A 19,971-nucleotide genomic window follows, 5' to 3' on the forward strand; every position below is an offset into this window, starting at 1 on the left:
TACCTAAGACACCCGTGGACCTTGAGCAAAGTGGAGGGGTACAGCACACCTGCAACGCAAGCTTACCCCTGGAGCTCCAATGGTCTTTAGTGACTGAACAACCCGACCTCCCCGAGTATATCGGAGTCATGATACAATGGATGGGTAATAAGGTTGAACAAAAGACAGAGGACAGATATAATATCCTCTAGGTCTGATCCTGATTGTCTTGATGCACAATAGTCTTGACTGACTTCGCAAACTGAGGACAGCAACAGAGGCAATACAGTACTAAGATCCAATACCACTATGCCCAGTATCGATTAGAGAGACCCTTACCAGTTAGTGCATTCGCGCAGTATAAGAACCGATATGTTTAATCCGGATGAGAGCCCAGCATGTAAGTCTGGTAAGCAAAATGCAATAATGAGTCCAAACTTTTTGAAAATATATAAAGAGATACCTAACTAGTACCTATTCACATCGTAACGTTGGCTTGGTCCATTGATACATTTTATACAAACTCTCTCTTTAACTCTTCTTCCCAGTTAGCGTCTCGGCTCATGATGCGGTGTTACCCCCCACACCTCCAGCTACTATCATAGCCACTAACTGATGACGTTTGAATCCCATTTCCTTTCAGCGTCGCTATCTTGTTGAGATGCGCTTCAACTACATAGGTACCATTCCTGGATGACTCTTTATAATTATGCCAGGTGATATCTCACGCTTTAAGGGATAACTGCTGTAAAGCCTGATGCCTACTATCCACACTCCAAGTATTTGTCGCTTGGAACTGAACTGACCTACAGACACCGCCATTTTTCCGTTCTCATAAAGACGGACTCTAGCTTCTTATCGGTATCCCTTGTGACTACAAATGACCCACAGCTCCTTTGCATAGGTACCTTGGGGACTGATATCACACGCATAACCCTTTTCAAAAGCGGTGCATCTAAATCGATGTGCGTGATTTCGGTTGATTGATGAACATAAGCTGATATTGTATATCTTCATACCTTAGTAGTTTATCTGGCCGATATTCTCCGGGAAGACCAGGAGTTCAACGGTTCGTCGTTGTAAGTGAAATGCCCCATCAACGGCTTAATCAGCTCAAGCATACCATCACCTTTTCATAGACCCTTATTTATTTTTTAAATCAAGATGGCCATACTTGCCTACATTTCCAAATGTGTCTGAGTCAACTTTCTAGTGACATCTTGATTCGTGAAACAGTGGATGTTAGTCAAGAGTTGGGTATCGAGGCCTCCAGCAATAAGGCTGCCTAAACGACCACGTATTTGAAGTTTTGGTCACTTGGGGTGTCTTCCGTAGGCATTCTACAATATCAGGCACCGATCTATATCATGCAAATGCTATCATGGGCTGACGTCTTCTTCAGGCTACCGAATTGTCAACAGCTGGTTCAGCCACAGTATAGGTAAGGTAGTCTCGCCTGTCACGTGCCTTCCTTCGCCAACTGTGATTTTGTACACTACTGCGCCACTTTGTGGCACAACCTAAGGACGTAATGCGGCGCGCAACACTCTTAGTGCCATTAGGCTCGTGAACTCGGTGTCGTCTTGTGAGTCCCTCCTTTATTCTACCAACACTACGTATTTCCCATATACAAGGAACTGCCTCTCCCAAACGCTGGTCTATTCCCACGCTCTACTTAAGCGTTGCCCTTCAAAATAGAAAAGGGCTGTTGTAACGCTTTTAGTCAAGCCTGCGCAACATTTCCTACCGCCTTCCACGTCGACCGCTTTCCGAAACTCAACCATCGACCCCCTCCCTCACCATCCGTTCTCGACTCGATACCGCTACACACACACTTTGAGCGTATATAAGAGCTGGGAAACGATACTTGAAGATGAGCAACTCCCTTGCTGCACAGGGTGGAATCTCGGATCCTGCCCTGATCACGTTAGTTCCTGCTGTAACTGCTACCATGTCCTACCTCTAACTCCCGACGATAGACTCGTCAACAAACTTCAGGATGTTTTCGCCACTGTTGGTGTTAACAATCCTATCGACTTGCCTCAAATCGCCGTCGTAGGAAGTCAGTCCAGCGGAAAGAGTTCAGTTTTGGAGAATATCGTTGGCCGAGACTTGTAAGTCTGCCGCATACCGCCTGTTCTGCGTTGCGTCTGTATGGATATGGAACTGACTGATCATCTCAGCTTGCCCCGAGGCTCCGGTATCGTAACTCGACGTCCCCTCGTCCTTCAGCTCATCAACCGTCCCGCGGAAAGCAATGGTGTCAAGGAAGAGGAAGTTGATACCAGTAACGACAAGCAGGCCAACGCCGATGAGTGGGGAGAGTTCTTGCACGCCCCTGGGCAGAAGTTCTACGATTTCTCCAAGATCCGAGACGAAATTTCGCGAGAAACAGAAGCCAAGGTTGGACGAAATGCTGGCATCTCACCAGCTCCAATCAACCTTCGTATCTACTCCCCCAATGTCCTCACCCTGACCCTGGTCGATTTACCTGGTCTCACCAAGGTCCCCGTCGGAGACCAGCCCCGCGATATTGAGCGACAGATTCGAGAGATGGTTCTCAAGCACATTGGCAAGTCGAACGCTATTATTCTTGCGGTCACTGCTGCCAATCAGGATTTGGCCAACTCGGACGGTCTCAAGCTGGCGCGCGAGGTTGACCCCGAGGGTCAAAGGACCATCGGTGTCCTGACCAAGGTCGATCTGATGGACGAGGGAACCGACGTTATCGATATCTTGTCAAACCGAGTCATCCCCCTTCGATTAGGCTACGTCCCCGTTGTCAACCGAGGTCAGCGAGATATTGACAACCGAAAAGCCATCAACCAGGCGCTCGAGGCTGAGAAGAACTTTTTCGAGAACCACAAGGCTTACCGTAACAAGAGCTCATACTGCGGAACTCCCTATCTTGCCCGAAAGCTCAACCTCATTCTTATGATGCACATCAAGCAGACCTTGCCGGATATCAAGGCCCGCATCAGCAGCTCTCTTCAAAAGTACTCCGCTGAACTCGAAAGCCTGGGTCCCTCTATGCTTGGCAACAGCGCTAATATTGTTCTCAACATAATTACTGAGTTCACCAATGAGTGGCGAACAGTTTTGGACGGTAACAACACCGAGCTGTCAAGCACTGAACTTTCCGGCGGTGCCCGTATTAGCTTTGTTTTCCATGAGCTTTACTCCAATGGTGTCAAGGCAATTGATCCCTTCGACGTTGTGAAGGATGTCGACATCCGTACAATTCTTTACAACTCTTCTGGTTCTTCTCCGGCTCTCTTTGTGGGCACCACTGCCTTTGAGCTGATCGTGAAGCAGCAGATCAAGCGCTTGGAAGATCCCAGCTTGAAATGTGTTTCTCTTGTCTACGATGAGCTGGTGCGAATACTCTCACAACTGCTCGGTAAGCAGCTTTACCGACGATACCCCTCATTGAAGGAGAAGATGCACGGTGTGGTCATTGCCTTCTTCAAGAAAGCTATGGAGCCTACCAACAAGCTTGTTAGAGATTTGGTGGCTATGGAATCGTGTTATGTCAACACGGGCCATCCTGATTTCTTGAATGGTCACCGAGTAAGTCAAAGTCTCACTCAGCTTGTTTATTTGAGAAACACTAACCCTGGTTCAGGCGATGGCAATGGTGAACGAGCGGTACAACCCTAGCAAGCCTGTTCAGGTTGATCCCAAGAGTGGCAAGCCACTTGCCTCGACCCCCCGAGCTGCAAGCCCGACTGTTCCAGACGCAGAGAGTGCTGGCAACTCAGGTTTCTTTGGTAGCTTCTTCGCAGCCAAGAACAAGAAAAAGGCCGCTGCCATGGAAGCCCCTCCTCCAACCCTGAAGGCCTCTGGTACTTTGTCAGAGCGCGAGAACATTGAGGTTGAAGTTATTAGTACGTAAATTCGAGACTATCTTCTTCGGTACCAAGTCACTGACCGATCTACAGAGCTACTCATCTCTTCCTACTACAACATTGTTAAGCGTACCATGATTGATATGGTCCCCAAGGCTGTCATGCTGAACCTTGTACAGTAAGTGTTTTGTGACACACTCGTTTCTGTCATGCGATCTGACAACAAGTTTAGGTTTACCAAGGACGAGATGCAGCGAGAGCTGTTGGAGAACATGTACAGAACTGATACATTAGACGATCTCCTGAAGGAGAGTGATTTCACCATCCGTCGGAGAAAGGAGTGTCAGCAGATGGTTGAGTCTCTCTCGAAAGCTAGTGAGATTGTCAGCCAAGTGCAGTGAGGTCGTTCATGACCGAAGCTTTTTATCATCACACCTTCAAAGTCGGGCTGGGCCTATCTTCAGCCTCTTTTCTCCGCGAACCAAACGCCCAAGGAGACCACCGCATAGCAGTTGTCTCTTGACCCCCATGTCACGCCGTCCCCAGCATCACCCATTTCTTTCGATACCACTACTTTTGAGAAGGAGGCCTAGAGTAGACTGCTTAATGACTTGCATTGGAGATGCATTATTCGGTACATGCATATGACGAGAGGGTATGGGGCGCGGTTCTGTCTTCTCGGATGTCAAGGAAGCGGGAGTATATGGAGGATTTGTGTTGGCCGGACAGCTGGGCTTTTCCTGGCTCCATTCCCGCTGTTGTGTTTGCTTTTGCTTGCACATCAAAGTGCTCAGAAGAATGTGCGAAAGCGGGCTTGTAGGTAGAATATATAATCAGTCCCCTATTACACTTCATATCTTGTGCATGATAGTGTCTATATCAAAACATGGCTAATTGCGAAATGGTTCCTCCGTGCCCATCCAACTCAACTCAAATCACAACTTGGACATCTCCTTCAGTACAAAACCGCCTTGATACAGTGTATACTCTTTTCCATTCTCCCACCCCATCCATTGCTTTAGCACTTCCTCTCCCCCTGCTCCTGGTCTCAGCAAGTTCGCTTTGTATCCATCTCCAGGCACACCGGGACCTTGTCCAAATCGAACCGGATCGAAGGACCCTACACTCTCCTTCACCGCTAAACATGGCGTTTCCCGCAACGTAACGGCCGGCCGCTGATCACCCTCCCGATCAGAGTTCGTCTCGAGTTCAGGATATTCCAGTACAGGAGTGCAGCATGCATCTGTGCCGTCAAAGATCGCCTCCCATTCACTGCGAGTTTTTCTGCGAAACGTTTCGGTCATCAATTTCCGCAGTTCAGGCCATCGTGTTCTATCCTGCTGATTCTCTTCCCAGCCTTGTTTCGCGAATCCCAGGCCTTGTAAGAGGGCTGAGAAGAATTGCGGTTCAAGAGCGCCAACGGCCATGTACTTTGCATCTGATGTTTCATAGGTGTCGTAAAAGGGAGCTCCTCCATCCAAGAGATTCGTTCCCCTGTCTTTGTTGCCCACTGGTGTCTTGAGCCCCATACGCGGAAAGGTTGTTAAATGCGAGCTTCCGTCGACCATGTTGGCCTCAACAACTTGCCCATGTCCAGATGACTGTCTAGATATGACAGCCATCAGAATTCCTTGGAATAGTATAGCACCTCCACCAGCAAAGTCAGCAAGAATATTCATTGGAGGATGTGGTTTCTCGCCCTCCCTTCCAAGCATCCCAAGAGCTCCAGAGACAGAAAGATAGTTGATATCATGTCCTGCCATGAATGCATACTTTCCGTCGCGACGGAAACCAGTCATCCTGCCGTAAATGAGTCTCTTGTTCAGATCGCACAGCACGTCTGGGCCTAGCCCTAGTTTTTCAAGAACTCCAGGACGGAACGGGTCTATAAGAACATCCACATGTGTGACCAGGCGTTTTATAAGAGCTACACCGAGCTCTGACTTTAGATCTACTGTTATGGATGCTTTGTGCCGAGCCAGCATATCCTCTGTTGGTGCAGACGTACCAGGCGATGCACGGTCAATGCGAAGAACTGAGGCACCAGCATCTGCAAGAAGCATACCAGCATATGGACCTGAAGTTATGTTAGTAAGATATATTGATTGTGTAAGGAAACCCACCAGGAGCAAGACCAGCGAATTCCAACACTCTAATGCCGGTTAAAGGGGGAGGGCCTATCATGCTGGGTGGTGGTATCACGAAGTAGCTTTCTATTATATTATACAGTAAAGAAGTAAGAAGTATTATGTCTCAATAAGAATGTCAAGAAATCTGGTTCATGTCAGGTATAACATTGATCTGGGATAAGTCAGTAGCTACCCCGCGATGTCACGAACCGAGGTTCCACCTCCGGCCCCGATTATCCCGGGCACCCGGCCTCGACCCCTGGTTCCTGACCCATGGCGCGGTAAAGTGGGGTCGTCGCGGCTATCAGGTCAATTCAGCTTACACCATCAGAGAACAGCAGTGACTGTACTGTACAGTAGCAGGAAGGGCGTCCGTCCAATAGGGGTAGGTGACACAAGGAGTCATTGGTTGTCATGGTAAGGAGTAGACCTAGTAATGCTTCTATTTTGAGTGACTACACGTGTGGATAGGTGGGTTAGAGATCCGGCTATCTGGAATATGACGACTCTGTCATGGTTCTGGGGTCAGACTACGGCTTGTGCTTCTTGGCTATAAGCCGGGCAGTGCCTTATGCGCGCATACAAGAGATCCGCATCCTTCTTTCTGTGGCTGCCAACTACCTATAATAAGCTGCGATGCTCTGTATGAACTACACATCTCCATCATTGGTTCCCTATGAGCAATCAACTGATCACTGGGTAGATGCTGAGTCTTCTTCACTACAAGGACACACCTCTATCTTCAGTTGTATCAAACATGACTGAAATTCACATAAGTTGATGAGATTCTGTCCTTATCGCCACATACGAATTCGTGGTGAATGGCTCTTGAACGAAGCTATCGAACTATTTCTCAAGATGCCCATCATGACAAACAATGTAAGAGAAATAAGCGGTTTGACCTAAGCGTTGGTGACAGCAAAGGAGTGTTCGCGTCGCAGTAAGCAGATATGAACCAAATCGTGTCTTGCAGTAATCTCACGGTGGCAGTGTCTTTGAAACCAAAATGTAATCTTTCATTCTTCGTACTATCGGGCCAAGAACAAAGCCATAAAATAAGAAACCAAGTCTATCTAGAAGTATTTCGAACCCCAAACGCCCAACTGAATGCATACCCAGATAGTGCCAAAGAAAACGCCGTTCCATGCAGAAACAAGCAGGGACTTTGTATGAGAGTTCTCCTGAGAGGACCAAACAACCTTAATGTGAGCCCAGCTCGGGTATAATGGTCTTTCACTTTGGTCTTAGGTTGCTCTCGTCCCACACTTTTCTTGACTATCCATCTTAGAACCAGTCACCCTGGTCGTGCATGGCCTGGGCAACCTTGATGAAGCCAGCAATGTTGCTACCGGCGACCAAGCTGGGGAGTTCACCTTCCTTGGCCTCGACGTACTTCTGAGCGGTCTCAAGACCAGCAACAAAGGCATCCTTCATGATGGCCTTGAGGCGGTCATCAACCTCCTTCTCGGACCACTGGATACGCTGACTGTTCTGGGCCATCTCAAGACCGGAGACAGCAACACCACCACAGTTGGAAGCCTTGCCAGGAGCGTACCAGAGAGCCTGGACACCCTTCTCCTTACGGTGGGCCTCGAAAACATCAATAGCATCAGCAGTGCAGCCCATGTTGGAACCCTCAGCGACGATGAAAGCACCAGCATCGAGGAGAGCCTGAGCCTCCTCCTTGCTGACCTCGTTCTGGGTAGCGCTGGGCAGAGCAATGTCGACCTTGCCAACGTGGACCCAGGGGCGGGCACCCTCAATCCATGTGAACTTGTCCTCGTGCTCGAAAGCAGTCAGGGACTGGTGCTTAATCTTGAGAGCAGCGATGTTGTGGATCTGCTCAGGAGTGAAGGAGGAATCTTCCTTGGCGACGAGAGCACCCTTGGAGTCGGAAAGAGAGACGACGGAACCGCCAAGCTCGATGATCTTGAGAGCGGCGTACTGGGCGACGTTGCCAGAGCCAGACAGGGCAACGCGCTTGCCCTCGAAGGTGCCGCGGTTGGCGTGCTTAAGCATGTACTCGACGTAGTAGACAAGACCATAACCAGTAGCCTCAGGACGGATCAAGCTACCACCCCAAGAGAGACCCTTACCAGTAAGGACACCCTCCCAGCGGTTGCGGAGCTTGCGGTAAGCACCGAAGAGGTAACCGATCTCTCGGCCACCGACACCGATATCACCAGCGGGAACATCAGTCTCGCCACCAATGTGCTTGGACAGCTCAGTCATGAAAGACTGGCAGAATCGTCGGATCTCAGCATCGGACTTGCCCTTGGGGTCGAAGTCGGCGCCACCCTTGCCACCACCCATGCTGACTAGAAAGCTTGTTAGCAAGTCTGTTTCTATTATCATTCTCTGGGCCACTCCCGTCACCCCGCAATATGCAGGGACAGTCAAGGGTCTAGAGTAGTGCGACGATGAGGATACTTACGGCCAGTCAGGGCATTCTTGAAGATCTGCTCGAAGCCAAGGAACTTGAGAATGGACAGGTTGACGCTGGGGTGAAGTCGGAGGCCACCCTTGTAGGGGCCAAGAGCAGAGTTGAACTGGACTCGGTAACCGCGGTTGACCTGAAGGTTGCCCTTGTCGTCTTCCCAGACGACACGGAACTGAATAACACGCTCAGGAATGGCAGCAACAGCAAGGGCAGTGCGGTATTCGGGGTGCTCGTTGAAGAGAGAGCTGTTCTCGAGGGCAGAGGCGAGCTCTATCAATCTAAGTTAGAATGGGAGTTGCTGGGTGTTGTGAATGGACATTGCTTACCGCTGTAAGCCTGCTCGAACTCGGGCTCGTGAGGGAGGTGAGACATGGTGTTCAGCTGCATTTGGGTTGTATATCGAAGGAGGTTTTGGTTGATGCCTTGTTAAAGGGCGTTTGTTGATGAATTCGATATACTTGATGGATTGTTCAAGAGTGAGATAAAGAAGGAGAGAAGTCGAGTGGAAGGTGACGGGACTCGAGGTTTATATGGTTGTTGAGGCGTGGAAGGAAGGAAGGGGATATCAATGTCTAGTCCATGTCATGGCGACGACCCGTTGCTCTTTCCGTCATGGCATCCACGTCTGCATCCGATATCCATACCGATGGGAATGGTAATGGTAATGGCAATTGATAGGAGCGGAAGGAACGAGTTACATGATGTTGGGAGGTAAAATGGCAGGAGATCCAAGTACCTTCCACTACCGTGTTCAGAGATAAAAAAGAAGGTCCGTAGGTCAATAAAGAACTCACTCGATACGCACCCGCATTAGTTACTATTATCCCATCTAATCGAGTGACAAGACACACCCTAGTCTAATCTTTTGGTCGTTCCCGATAAACCCCAGTATCCACACCCCACATACTGTACTAGAGTAGACCAGGGGCATTGTTACACCCTGGGGGTTCTATAATGGATATTGATGTTTGATTCAGTATTGTATCTTCTGTTTGCGATGAACAACACCTAGTTAGGTATCATCTGTAGTGGAAGAATTGTCATTTGAGAATACGGGTAGTCAAATATGTTGCTGTAATGCTTCATCGTCATACCAACGTTAACACTCTGTAGGTACAGTAGCATGTGAAGGCCACTAATAATACACCCGAGGGTCCTCTCATCTGCCGTCTCCGTACCCACCACCCACTCAATGGATCTCTTGCAGCTAATCTACCACTCTCTTGGGCATCCATCCATTGGATCTTCATGCTCCGATATTCGCTCTTACCAATTGTACTCCCATCGGCAATGTAGGTCCTGGCTACCGTCTTGGTACTGCAAAGCACAGCACAGCATGGCACGGCATGGCACGGCAGCAATTGTCGTACCATCCCATGTCTAGTAAAGATCAATCTTGAACCATTCATTCATCATGATACGGTTCTTATTAGCCAACCCTCATTATTCCGCCTTTATTATCAGATCTTTTCCATTCGCTCTGTCTCATACCCAACCTCCACGCTCGCCACTTTTTCCCGTGTGGTGGGGGTTTTACTTTACTCTACTCTATATTTCCTGACTGGCCATACATTATACTAGGTACTCAGGTACTGTACGCGTCTTATCTTGGTTTCGATGTAATCATCATCATCATTCATCAATTTTCAGCTCAGCGGCAATTTGAGCTGACTCGATACAGTACATTCTCAATATTGTCTCACTCTCTCCAACCAAGAGCTCTCAGCTCCAGTAAAGAGTAACAACTCACCCCACACTTGTCATGATTATCACCAAAGGTCTCTTGCTGTACTGTACTGTATCCCACGTTGATCGCTACCTATGCAAATCTCGAATAATTGTAATTGTGTCTTTAGCCGCCACACTCTATCTTTCTTCACTATGACCAACCTAAATCTAAGCATCAAATTGCCTGTCGCGTGTCGAATGCATCGACAGCCAAGCTCCCGGGATCTTAGTCCGACGAAGCGCATCAAATCATAAAATCCATTACCAATTCTGAACCCAAACAGCTATTACAATATCCCGGAAAGGAAATCAATCTTGCTTTCTGTCGAATCAGAATCGACTTGCTGATGCGGGAATACCGCTGCATCTACAATGCACATGCTACCCTAGTCCCTGAATTACTGTACTGTCCCCGGCCTTTTCCTCCGACCATGCAATGGAAACCTGCAGTGGTTTAGACGCTGGTAAAATGGGTAATGGATATATCCTACAGCCAAATATCGACACTCCCCCCAGACCCTGAAGTCCAGATACTATCAGGCCATTCTCATTGGCCGCCTTGTCATCTTGTTTGAAGAATGAATTGACATCAATTCACCCTCCAGCCAATGACCTTCTTTGATAGTTCCCTTGACAATAAAAGATCTACACCATCAAACCATGACACAGCCAACCCCAGGCCATGAGATGTTGCCGAAATCCTTTCCGAGCCTTTACATCGCCTCTTTTGCCGGTGGAGATTGACATGGTAGGACCGTAGAATCTGGGGAGACCAATATTCTCTCATCAACGTCTCCACGGACCGATTAGCAACCCTTAGTCTCCCGCTTCACTCCTCGCTACTATTTTGCCCGAGGTTACCTGCAATCTTTTGTGCTGCCGTTAACGGATCTGATCTCACAAACTGGTTCGGACTTACATGTCCACCCGAATCGCCCAGTCTCCTGCACTTCGGATCCTCTCCGAGCACCACCGTTTACAGCAAAAACGTCCGGATTAGACCACCGAGCCACCTACCGTCATGCCTCCGAGACCGCCGTTTAGGCTTTGACTACCTTCATCATGAATGAATTCTTTCTCCTACGATGGAATCCCCCCCATCATGACTCTGACCCCCATCTGCACCCCTCATGCCATCATCCTTATCCTTGGCCACCGAACATACAATACAGTTGCTCCATTCCGACTTGTTCCGTTCATTTGTCACAATCCCGTAAATTACTCGTTCTCTTGAAAACTTCAACACCAGACATTAAGTTAGTCCACCGTCGTCGGTCTATTCACGGTCTTGCCTAGAGTTCCCTTCCGCGGAGAATGTCCTGGGTCCTTTGGGCAGAGCAAGGGATAAAAGCCCTCAAAACACGCACAGATCGAGAGTGATCATGCCATTCTCATCTTCACTGTTTTGACAAGAGATTTAATATTCTTAATAGTGAGTGGTATACCATATTCCTAAACATCACTTGGTTATGTCTCCTGGTAAAAAGAAATACACATAATACTGTAGATTGATATCCAATGTCATATGCTCTATTCTGCCTGACATAAATGTGGTAATATCTGTAGCAACGTTGAGCCCTGGCTCCAAACCCCGGAACGCCTTACGTACATAAAATGATATACAGCACCAAACCATATCTTGCGACTGTCCATACAATATACCCTATTACTGGCCACTCTTCCAAGAGAAGCTCTTGCATTACCGAACATACAAGTCTTTGCCAAACCACGCTTGAAGATAGGAACTTCAACTCCTGGTCGATTTCCTCACCATATGGCCGCCTGGTCAGCATCAAACCGAGTGAGCTCGCGACCAGCATCCTCAAGATCTTTCTTAGCTTTCATGCGCATATAGAAAATGGGGCAATCTTTGCTACTGCAGATAACCTCGCAGTGCATACTACCCTGGCAGCGTTGACACTGGGTCCACAGTCGCCCGAAGCGTACTTCGAGGTCTGACACGCGATCAAGCGTCTTCTTGTAAAGCTCGCCCACTCGAGGCGCGCAATTGGAGCATACCGCTCCCTCAGACTCCTCTTTTCCTGTCAGAGGCTTCTTGCAACCCATGCATGTCTGTGTCTTCTTGGCGAATTTCATGAGACCTCCAACGGTAGGAGCCGCTACTGAGATGACTCGCGTGTGGTCGCCTGTGAGTAGAGAGCGCGCCTTGGTCTCCCCGAGAATCGGTTCAAAGATACGGCCGAGTGGCTTCGCTAGCTGGTTATCCAGGTAGTAGCGCGTATCTATCGGCACGTTGTGCTCAAGCACGTAGATGGGGTCCTCCGACTTCTCGAAGTTTTTGGCGCCGGCAGGGCCTCGGACCATGACGTAGGCCACTCGGTCACCGAGTCCCGGGGCCGAGCCTGCATCTCGCTTCTTCATCCGTTGTGCCAGCTCGACGTGGGCTTGCTTTGCGGCATAATCATCCTTTGCAAGGGCTTTTGTGATGACCAATTTCGACATGTCGACCTTATTTTGCAGCAGATCTGCAATCGTCTCTTTGACGTACCTAGTTGAATCTACCGTTAGCATCCCGCTTTTGCCTTGCGCCACCAGATAAGGGTTGATAACCTTATGCATGACGAAGCGTGACTGAAGGGAGGACTTACTCTTGTGCGCCTTGGACATCTTGATCAATTAAGATCATTCGTAGGACTTTCTCGATCACAGTCTGCACCAAAAGACAGTTGTCACGTCGTACCGTCTCGATACCCTTGGTGTCCATCTTGTCATACTTCTCCGGCTTGGTCCAGTAGAGACCCGCATAACGCTTCTTGTTGATGAGAAGGTATGGGAAGTACACTTTTTCGAATTCAAGCTTGATCGGCTTCACGAACTTTTCCGACACGAACTTTGATGCTTCCTCACCGAGCTTCATGGCTTCCTGGAGGTCCTTGGTGCCGAACTTGATCATGACTGAATCAGTATCACCGTAGATGACCTGAGCATCGTGTGAGTAACCGTTGGCGATGTTGTAGCGTTTTTCCACTTCTTCTTTGGTCTTTTCAATCATCTTTCGGCCAAAACTCGTTGTACTACTGGCAATTTCAAGACAAGGAAGCTTTCCTGTCGTTGCACCTGTCAGACCGTAAACACTGTTTGCGCTGACCTTCAAAGCCAGTTGTCGACCATTCAGCACAGCCTTCTTGAAAGGGTCTGTCTCAACGGCCAGTTCACGTTTGGCCTGTTTACGTGCAGCTAGCAATTCCTCGAGAATCTGCGCCAGTAAGCCCTTGCGTTGCTTAGTTGTCACAAAAGTATCGCCATTTGGAGTAACGATGTAGTCCTCATCCTTTTGGAGATTGAAAGCTTCGATGGCCTTCTTGCTGACTAGCGTGGTGTAACAAAGGTTGTGTGCCTGCATAATACTGGGATACAGAGATGCGAAATCCAGCGTGGCGATTGGAACATCGTAGTAACCTCGAGTAGGTTCAATGACCGTGGCACCTTCGTACTGTTCATCAGAAGCTTCTGACTTGAGGTTGGGGATAACGAGCTTCTGCTCCAGTGCTTTTCGGAACAGTTGGCTGATGAACTTGATTTGTTGACCTCGGGAGAGCAAGAAATTAAAGGGTACACCTGTGACTCTTGCCATCTCAGTGTAGTTTTCCAAACATGACAGCTTGTCCATCAGTCTCTGCGGAAGGTATGCATCTTTCAAACAGTACAGAGCGAGACGTCTTCGAGACTCAGGGGTACCGTTGAAGAGTTCGGTGATCATGGTGTGGTGCACATCTTCCTTCTGCTCGCCCAAGAAATTGGCACAAACAGAGTTCAGAGTGTAACTTCGAAGGTGGTGGTCGCGCTGAATCAGCTGAAGAAGATCCAATTGCAATCGACCGTTGGTATTGGTGGCTTTGGTATCTCTGTTACCCATCTGCTTGCTGGAAAAGTTGGTCTCCTTGGCTTTAGACTGCATGCTGGGGATTCGAGTCCAGTACTCAAATCCGGGTACTTTAAGATGCTTTGCTCGGTCGAGCAAGTATGGAAAATCGAAGTTGGAAATATTGTAACCAGTGATGATATCGGGGTCGGCTCTGATCAGGAATTTTTGCCAGTCGCTAAGCATCTTCTCCTCCTTTTCGTACTCGAGAATCTGGGTTGCTACAATAGAGCCTGTCTCCTGCAAACAAAAAACATTTCGGACGAAGGGTTTCTTCTCTCCATATTTAGTGACGATGTTGGCGATCTGGATAACAGGATCGTGGTTTGCCTCAGGAAAGATACCCTTGCGACCAGCACATTCGATATCAAAGGACAGAATACGTAATGGCGCCATTTTCGACCATTCGCCGACCGGCTCATGCGCGATGAGATCAAGATAGCTAACTTCAGCTTCGATCTGACAATTCGATTGGCGGATGTGGTCGTTGACGAGCTTGTAAGTCTTTGCTGGAGCTTCAACCCAGGACATGCCTCGAACCTATCAAATGTTAAAAACCAAACTAAAGAGCTACACGGTGATCCTTACCCTGCAGTCAACCATGAATCGCAGCAAATATTGGAGATTGTCGAATGTCTGAACTTCGCCATCATTCCTCCACATTCCTTTCCAGTTGGCATTGCCGCTCTGAATAGTGGTGCGGACTTTGTTGATGAACTTGGGGTCAGTGACGGTGACCTTCAAGTAAGGCTTGGACTGGTTTCCTTGGAATCCGTAGATGTTTTCTCTCATGGCGAAAGCAACGGAGTGAATGGTAGGTTGGTGCTGGGCAACCTGTGTCTCCAGGTAGGCCTTGAAGGCTGCACAATCCTGAGGCTGGAAGTTGACTGGGGCAGGGACATAGAGATAGTGCTTGAAGTCAGTGACGTGAAGCATGACCGAGTTTCCTGCCTCGTTCACACCAAACAGTTTGACAGTAGCCCTTCCACCATGTAATGTGCCCTCTTCTGCCTCGATAGACTGGAAGCAAAGACTGTCACGCTCGGGTACGAAGTCAACTAAAGGTGGTCGATCCCATGCTTGATCTTTCTCGGTATTATTTCGTTTCCTATCCGATAAATCTTGGCTGAGCTTTTCGAGAACTTCTGATTCGAAAGCACTCTTTGGCTGGCTGGCAGCCATCTTGGATCGGTGGTCATTCTGAGAACCGGGAACCCTTGCGGTAGCGGGAGATGAAGGAATGGCATCAACTTTGCGTTTTTTCGCTGAAGTAGGAGAGGATGTGATGTTCTGACGAGCGTTGTTCTCGCCCAGAACTCGCTTTTGAGAGAGGACTGCGCTTGCCATGATGACGGGCGGTGGCGAATGCGATACTGTGGAACGAAGAACAGGAAAGAGAGTAGAGAAAAGGAATGGAGTCAATCAAAAATCATACACACATCCACAGAGATGAAGATGAAGAGTGATTGAGGAGTTCTCTGGTAGATTGTGATTGTTGACACTAAACGGTTGGAGGGGAGACTCTAACAGGGGAGATTTCTGGTGGGTTTGAAATCGACGACACGACTTTAATTGAAAGCCACCGCGTAGCGCGACTCGAGAAGCGTGACGTGACTGACTCCACTTACGCCGCCGAAGTCTTTATCACGTGCTTTGGCGTCGCCTCTTCATGCCTGATACTGGATGCTACCAGCAAGGCACCAATTTCGAAACACCACATACAAGTCACGATACAGAGATTCATTAAATTGAGTATAATTACTAAAATAATTAGAACACTTCTAGTTCAGTTCGATACTTGTGCCGGCTAAAACAAACTATTCATCAAATTTCTCACCATCACAGCTTAGTCTTCCGTTTACGCCTAGGAATTGTCGCATCAGCAAGAGTGTACTATTACAAAAGAACAGAATACAACTGAGAAAAGACAACATATTCAGACATCCATTCTAAAAGCATCCGTAGTCCCTTTCGGGATGTTCAGCTAAGCCATGCATTGTAAAGGATTCATCATGAATTCATGAAGTGAACTAAAGCTTCAAAAGACTTACTTGACCTTGGGGAATTGCTGCTCTTACACCAAAGAGTAGGCAATGGAAAGATTGTATTCGCAGAAGCACTTGACCACCTTCGATCTTCACAAGAGAGGTTGCACGCAGTCACAAGTGTTAGGGAGAAGACAAGAGGTAGGGAGTGCCATTTATACCACAGCCAAGTGATCAATCATCAAACAATGTACACCATCCATTTCACCGTTCCACGAGTCACAACATGCGGGGTATCGCATGATTGCTATGTTGGTTGAGCCTGATCACAGCCAAGAGCTGCAACCTCAGGTAATAGAATTACTAACCCTTGTTTTACATCCTTGTCTGGGTGTTCGTTGTATCAGAGGAATGCCTGATGTGTCCCGAGTTAAAAGCAGAGCGGGCAGATAGTTGTCAATTTTTAACACATGCCTCCCCATGTGAATCAGCGATTTAGATACAATTATCAAAGTGAGATATATATCGAAGATCTCGTTGCTTCATGAATTAACACTATAAATAGAACAATGCCCAGCATCCATCGAAGCCCTAACAAGTCAAAAGAATAATATCGAGTTTGCCCAACGACGCCGATGCTGTGCAATGTACAAGTTGCATAATTAACGTACATGTCGCTATCTTAAACCACGCATTGTTAAATTGGATGCTGGCGAATATGTGACCGTTGTAACAACTCCTCGAAATCATGAGAAGCATTTCGTTACTCAGCGGGTTTGAGGTTCTCAAATGATCCCCATTCACACCAATCATTGATGGGCTGTCGTAAGTTAGTTGGTATAATTCTTCGCGGCTGAGAGGAAACTTACAAGGCAGTTCAAGTACTTGCACCATTCACAGGTATCGTGGTACTTGTAAAAGTTGTTCAGGAGAACGATGAAAACAACAATGATCATGACAAGGAAGGCCGCTCGAACGAGCCACCAAGCCCACCAGAGTGGCTTTCGTCCTTTAAAGAATCCGACAGGGTTCTTGAAAAAGTGAGGGGGGGTCTCACCCGTCTGGGGGGATACGGCTGCATATGAGAGCCCCTCACCCATCCGTCGTCTCAGCGAGTTAGGGGAGTGCAGAACACAGACACCAAGGGAGAGACCCATCAAGAAACCACCGATGTGTACAAAGTTATCCAATCCAGGCAAAAGTCCAAGTACAAACGCAATCACCATATCGAGAATGATGAAGAGCAGGTCCTTGACTGGGTTGCGTCTGTCCTTCCAAGAGTATAGAAGATCGAGGAGAACCAGAGCAATGATACCAAAGAGAGCGCCAGAAGCACCAACAGATGGCTGCCCAGGTGGCGCGTAGTTTCCGCCCATGATGTTACCGAAAATTCCAGCACTCATATAGACTAGCAGGAATCGGATCGATCCAATGGCCATCTCCATCTCTTTCGCGATCGTGAGCTGTAAAAGAAGGTTGAAAATGATATGGATGAGGCCAGCGTGCATGAAGATCGAAAGAATAAATCGGTACCACTGGTTGGGCTCGGGACTCTGATTGATATCGCCATTGAACTTGGGATCCGGGACGTCGCCGCCGAAACCACATACGACGTGAAGAGGGCAAAAGCTGGTCGACGTAGTAGCGTTCGGGCAGAGAAGACCGGGAATGACAGCACCATCTTTACTTGCGTCGACACTTTGGATACCCTTGACATTGCGCATGCAAGGTGCGTATCGTGCACCCATATTGATGAGTAACCCGGGTGATGGACCGATAAAGACGTTGAATTGTGGCTTGATCGCAATAGGAGTTCCAGTAAGTACACCTGGGTTTAAGTTAGCCCAGACGTTCTTTCACGCCGTTTTTTTCTTGTTCCTTTACTTACCCATCCGGGCCACTTCAGCGATGAAAACGGCAATTTGAATAGCAGAAAAGATGTAGACAACCCAAGGGATTCTCTTTTTATCAGACCCTATCATGCCAAGTTCACCGAGACGAACCTTGCCCTTCTTGCCTTTCTTCTTAGGTCGTCCAGGGGCATCGTAAACGTGATCGTTCATCTCAACATCATCATTCTTTGGGGTCCGGTCTTGAAGAGGAATATCCTCTTGGCCATAAGGCTGTCCAGCTGCACCTGAAGCTCCTCCATGATAGCTTGTATCTTGATAGAAGCCTTGTTGACCAATGTCAGCCGTACTGGAGCCGGGAGTCGGGCCCGCGTTCGGGTTCGCTGGGTATACATGATCGTCAAAGACGGTGTCGAAAGGAGACTGACCAGTTTGACCAGGCTGGTTGTGCTGACCAGAGGAACTACCATAAGCGTTTGATGGGTTATATTGTATGTCATTTGGCGAGTACGGTGTCTGCTTGGTCGGAACGATGTGTGTTGTAGAGTCGGCAGGGTAGATGGAGGTGTCGGGGGCGTAGTTCGGGTTGTACGAGTTTTGCTCGTAGGGTGGTGCTGGTGTTGATTGCGGCGATGGAGTATCGTGGTTTTGGTAGTAAGGCGAGGAGTGTTGACCGGCGCCGTAGGGGGCTTGTTGGTCGCCGCCGTAGTAACCGTGTGAAGCCATGGTTGACAGAGAAAGGAGAGTTTATCGGGCGACGAGAAGAGGTTACGTAGCGGACGGAAGAGTAAGCCGCCAAGCGGCAACGAAAGAAAGGGATGCTATTGCAACAAGCTGTTTCAGAGCAGCGAGACAGCGTCGCAGATGCAAATTCGCTTATCTGAGAGCTAGGCAAGTGACGAATATCCAAAGCACCGCTATGCTATTCCAAAGAGAGAGTATGGCCGTGGATGATAAAAGTGTTATCGTTCCTAGGCTTGGAGATGTTGAACCAAAAAATATACGAAAGTGGCTGGTCGGTAAGTTGAGAATCCCAAGTCAGGTCCCGTCCTGAACTTCAGCTCAACTGGGCTGGGCTGTTTCAAGGGTCGCCAGGGACGTAAAAAGACTGGTCTGGATTGCGTGGAAGGTTAGTTCTAATTGGGCTAAAGCACAGGCTACGCGTGGAAAATAGCGGGTCTTTGGCTCGTTAAATTGGTCTCGCTGATAATAGGTCGTTTCGTAACAAACGCCAAAGAAAAAACGAGAGATGTCAAAGAGTGAAAATAGGTACTAGGTAAGGTAGGAGGAGCAGAGAGGGAAGATGCTCCTTGGGTGTACTGAAGTAGGTATGTATCTTTATCATTGAGGCAGCCTTGGTCCTAGGTAACAGCCCTGCTACAGTACGCTACAGTATACACTGCTGCATTACAGCAAACGTGAACAGAAATTCTCGTGCTGACTGGATGCAACAGATGACGAAACAACTCATAGTGAGTGACGGTGACGTACAGTACCGGGGCTGTGCTGACAGCTGTGAGCCATATATCCCTGCAACTGAAAGGTCGATCACTGGGACTTGAGTCGTCTGAAGGCTTTTTGGAGGGTACCTTGGGCACTTGAGAGCCGTTGAGCCTCACTCATTTTGGGTTTAAGCGCCACATGTTCTTAAATTAGAACGGCAATTGCCTTAGGTTGTTTTCTGGCAGCCCTGAGCCTTATTTGATACATCCATGGATCTTCAAGATGGGATGAAGGAGTATCTAACTAACGCAAATGCCGCATATTGGCTTGCTAACATCTCAAGCAACTCGTTGTGCGACTGTTAGTGTCCTGCTGCATTTGCCTGACTTCTAGTCCGGGTTCCATTGGATACTGAGTTAAGTTCTTTGCACTATCCATCAATTGCAAACACCCATTCTTCAACGTTCATGTTGCACAGATCACACCAAATCTATCGACGATAATCATTGCTATCACAGCCCGACTTTTCAATTTACAGACTGGCAATCATCAAGCAGCCCACATCCCCGCTTCATGTTGAATTATGTGTCCTCGTGGCTGATGCAAATAAGCCAACCACAGCCACTACCGAAGCTGACGAATCTTCCCCCGTATTCCATTTTCGAAGTGGAACTCGTCGATGTAGC

The 19,971-nt window shown here is 48.3% G+C and overlaps 5 protein-coding genes across 5 annotated transcripts; 1 reads left to right on the forward strand and 4 right to left on the reverse strand.

Annotated features, from left to right (window-relative positions):
- Positions 1–1,852: 1,852 nt before the first annotated feature.
- FIESC28_06375 (uncharacterized protein) lies at positions 1,853–4,228 on the forward strand (the record flags this gene model as incomplete). Its single annotated transcript, XM_031160519.1, has 6 exons — positions 1,853–1,905; positions 1,959–2,093; positions 2,163–3,549; positions 3,605–3,866; positions 3,921–4,005; positions 4,060–4,228. The coding sequence occupies 6 exons, from the start codon at positions 1,853–1,855 to the stop codon at positions 4,226–4,228; spliced, it is 2,091 nt and encodes a 696-aa protein (XP_031015380.1).
- A 534-nt stretch (positions 4,229–4,762) lies between these two features.
- FIESC28_06376 (uncharacterized protein) lies at positions 4,763–6,011 on the reverse strand (the record flags this gene model as incomplete). Its single annotated transcript, XM_031160520.1, has 2 exons — positions 4,763–5,904; positions 5,951–6,011. 2 exons carry the CDS (start codon positions 6,009–6,011, stop codon positions 4,763–4,765), a joined length of 1,203 nt encoding a protein of 400 aa, XP_031015381.1.
- Positions 6,012–7,240: 1,229 nt separating this feature from the next.
- On the reverse strand, positions 7,241–8,783 carry FIESC28_06377 (uncharacterized protein; the record flags this gene model as incomplete). Its single annotated transcript, XM_031160521.1, has 3 exons — positions 7,241–8,274; positions 8,391–8,666; positions 8,723–8,783. 3 exons carry the CDS (start codon positions 8,781–8,783, stop codon positions 7,241–7,243), a joined length of 1,371 nt encoding a protein of 456 aa, XP_031015382.1.
- A 3,108-nt stretch (positions 8,784–11,891) lies between these two features.
- On the reverse strand, positions 11,892–15,354 carry FIESC28_06378 (uncharacterized protein; the record flags this gene model as incomplete). Its single annotated transcript, XM_031160522.1, has 3 exons — positions 11,892–12,633; positions 12,734–14,547; positions 14,596–15,354. 3 exons carry the CDS (start codon positions 15,352–15,354, stop codon positions 11,892–11,894), a joined length of 3,315 nt encoding a protein of 1,104 aa, XP_031015383.1.
- A 1,401-nt stretch (positions 15,355–16,755) lies between these two features.
- FIESC28_06379 (uncharacterized protein) lies at positions 16,756–18,568 on the reverse strand (the record flags this gene model as incomplete). The annotated part of the gene is made up of 3 exons (XM_031160523.1): positions 16,756–16,812; positions 16,862–17,820; positions 17,881–18,568. The coding sequence occupies 3 exons, from the start codon at positions 18,566–18,568 to the stop codon at positions 16,756–16,758; spliced, it is 1,704 nt and encodes a 567-aa protein (XP_031015384.1).
- Between the last annotated feature and the right edge of the window lie 1,403 nt (positions 18,569–19,971).

This window comes from Fusarium coffeatum, assembly GCF_003316985.1.
Source record: "Fusarium coffeatum strain FIESC_28 chromosome Unknown BRIP53273_contig_137, whole genome shotgun sequence".
NCBI classification, from domain to species: Eukaryota; Fungi; Ascomycota; class Sordariomycetes; order Hypocreales; family Nectriaceae; genus Fusarium; species Fusarium coffeatum.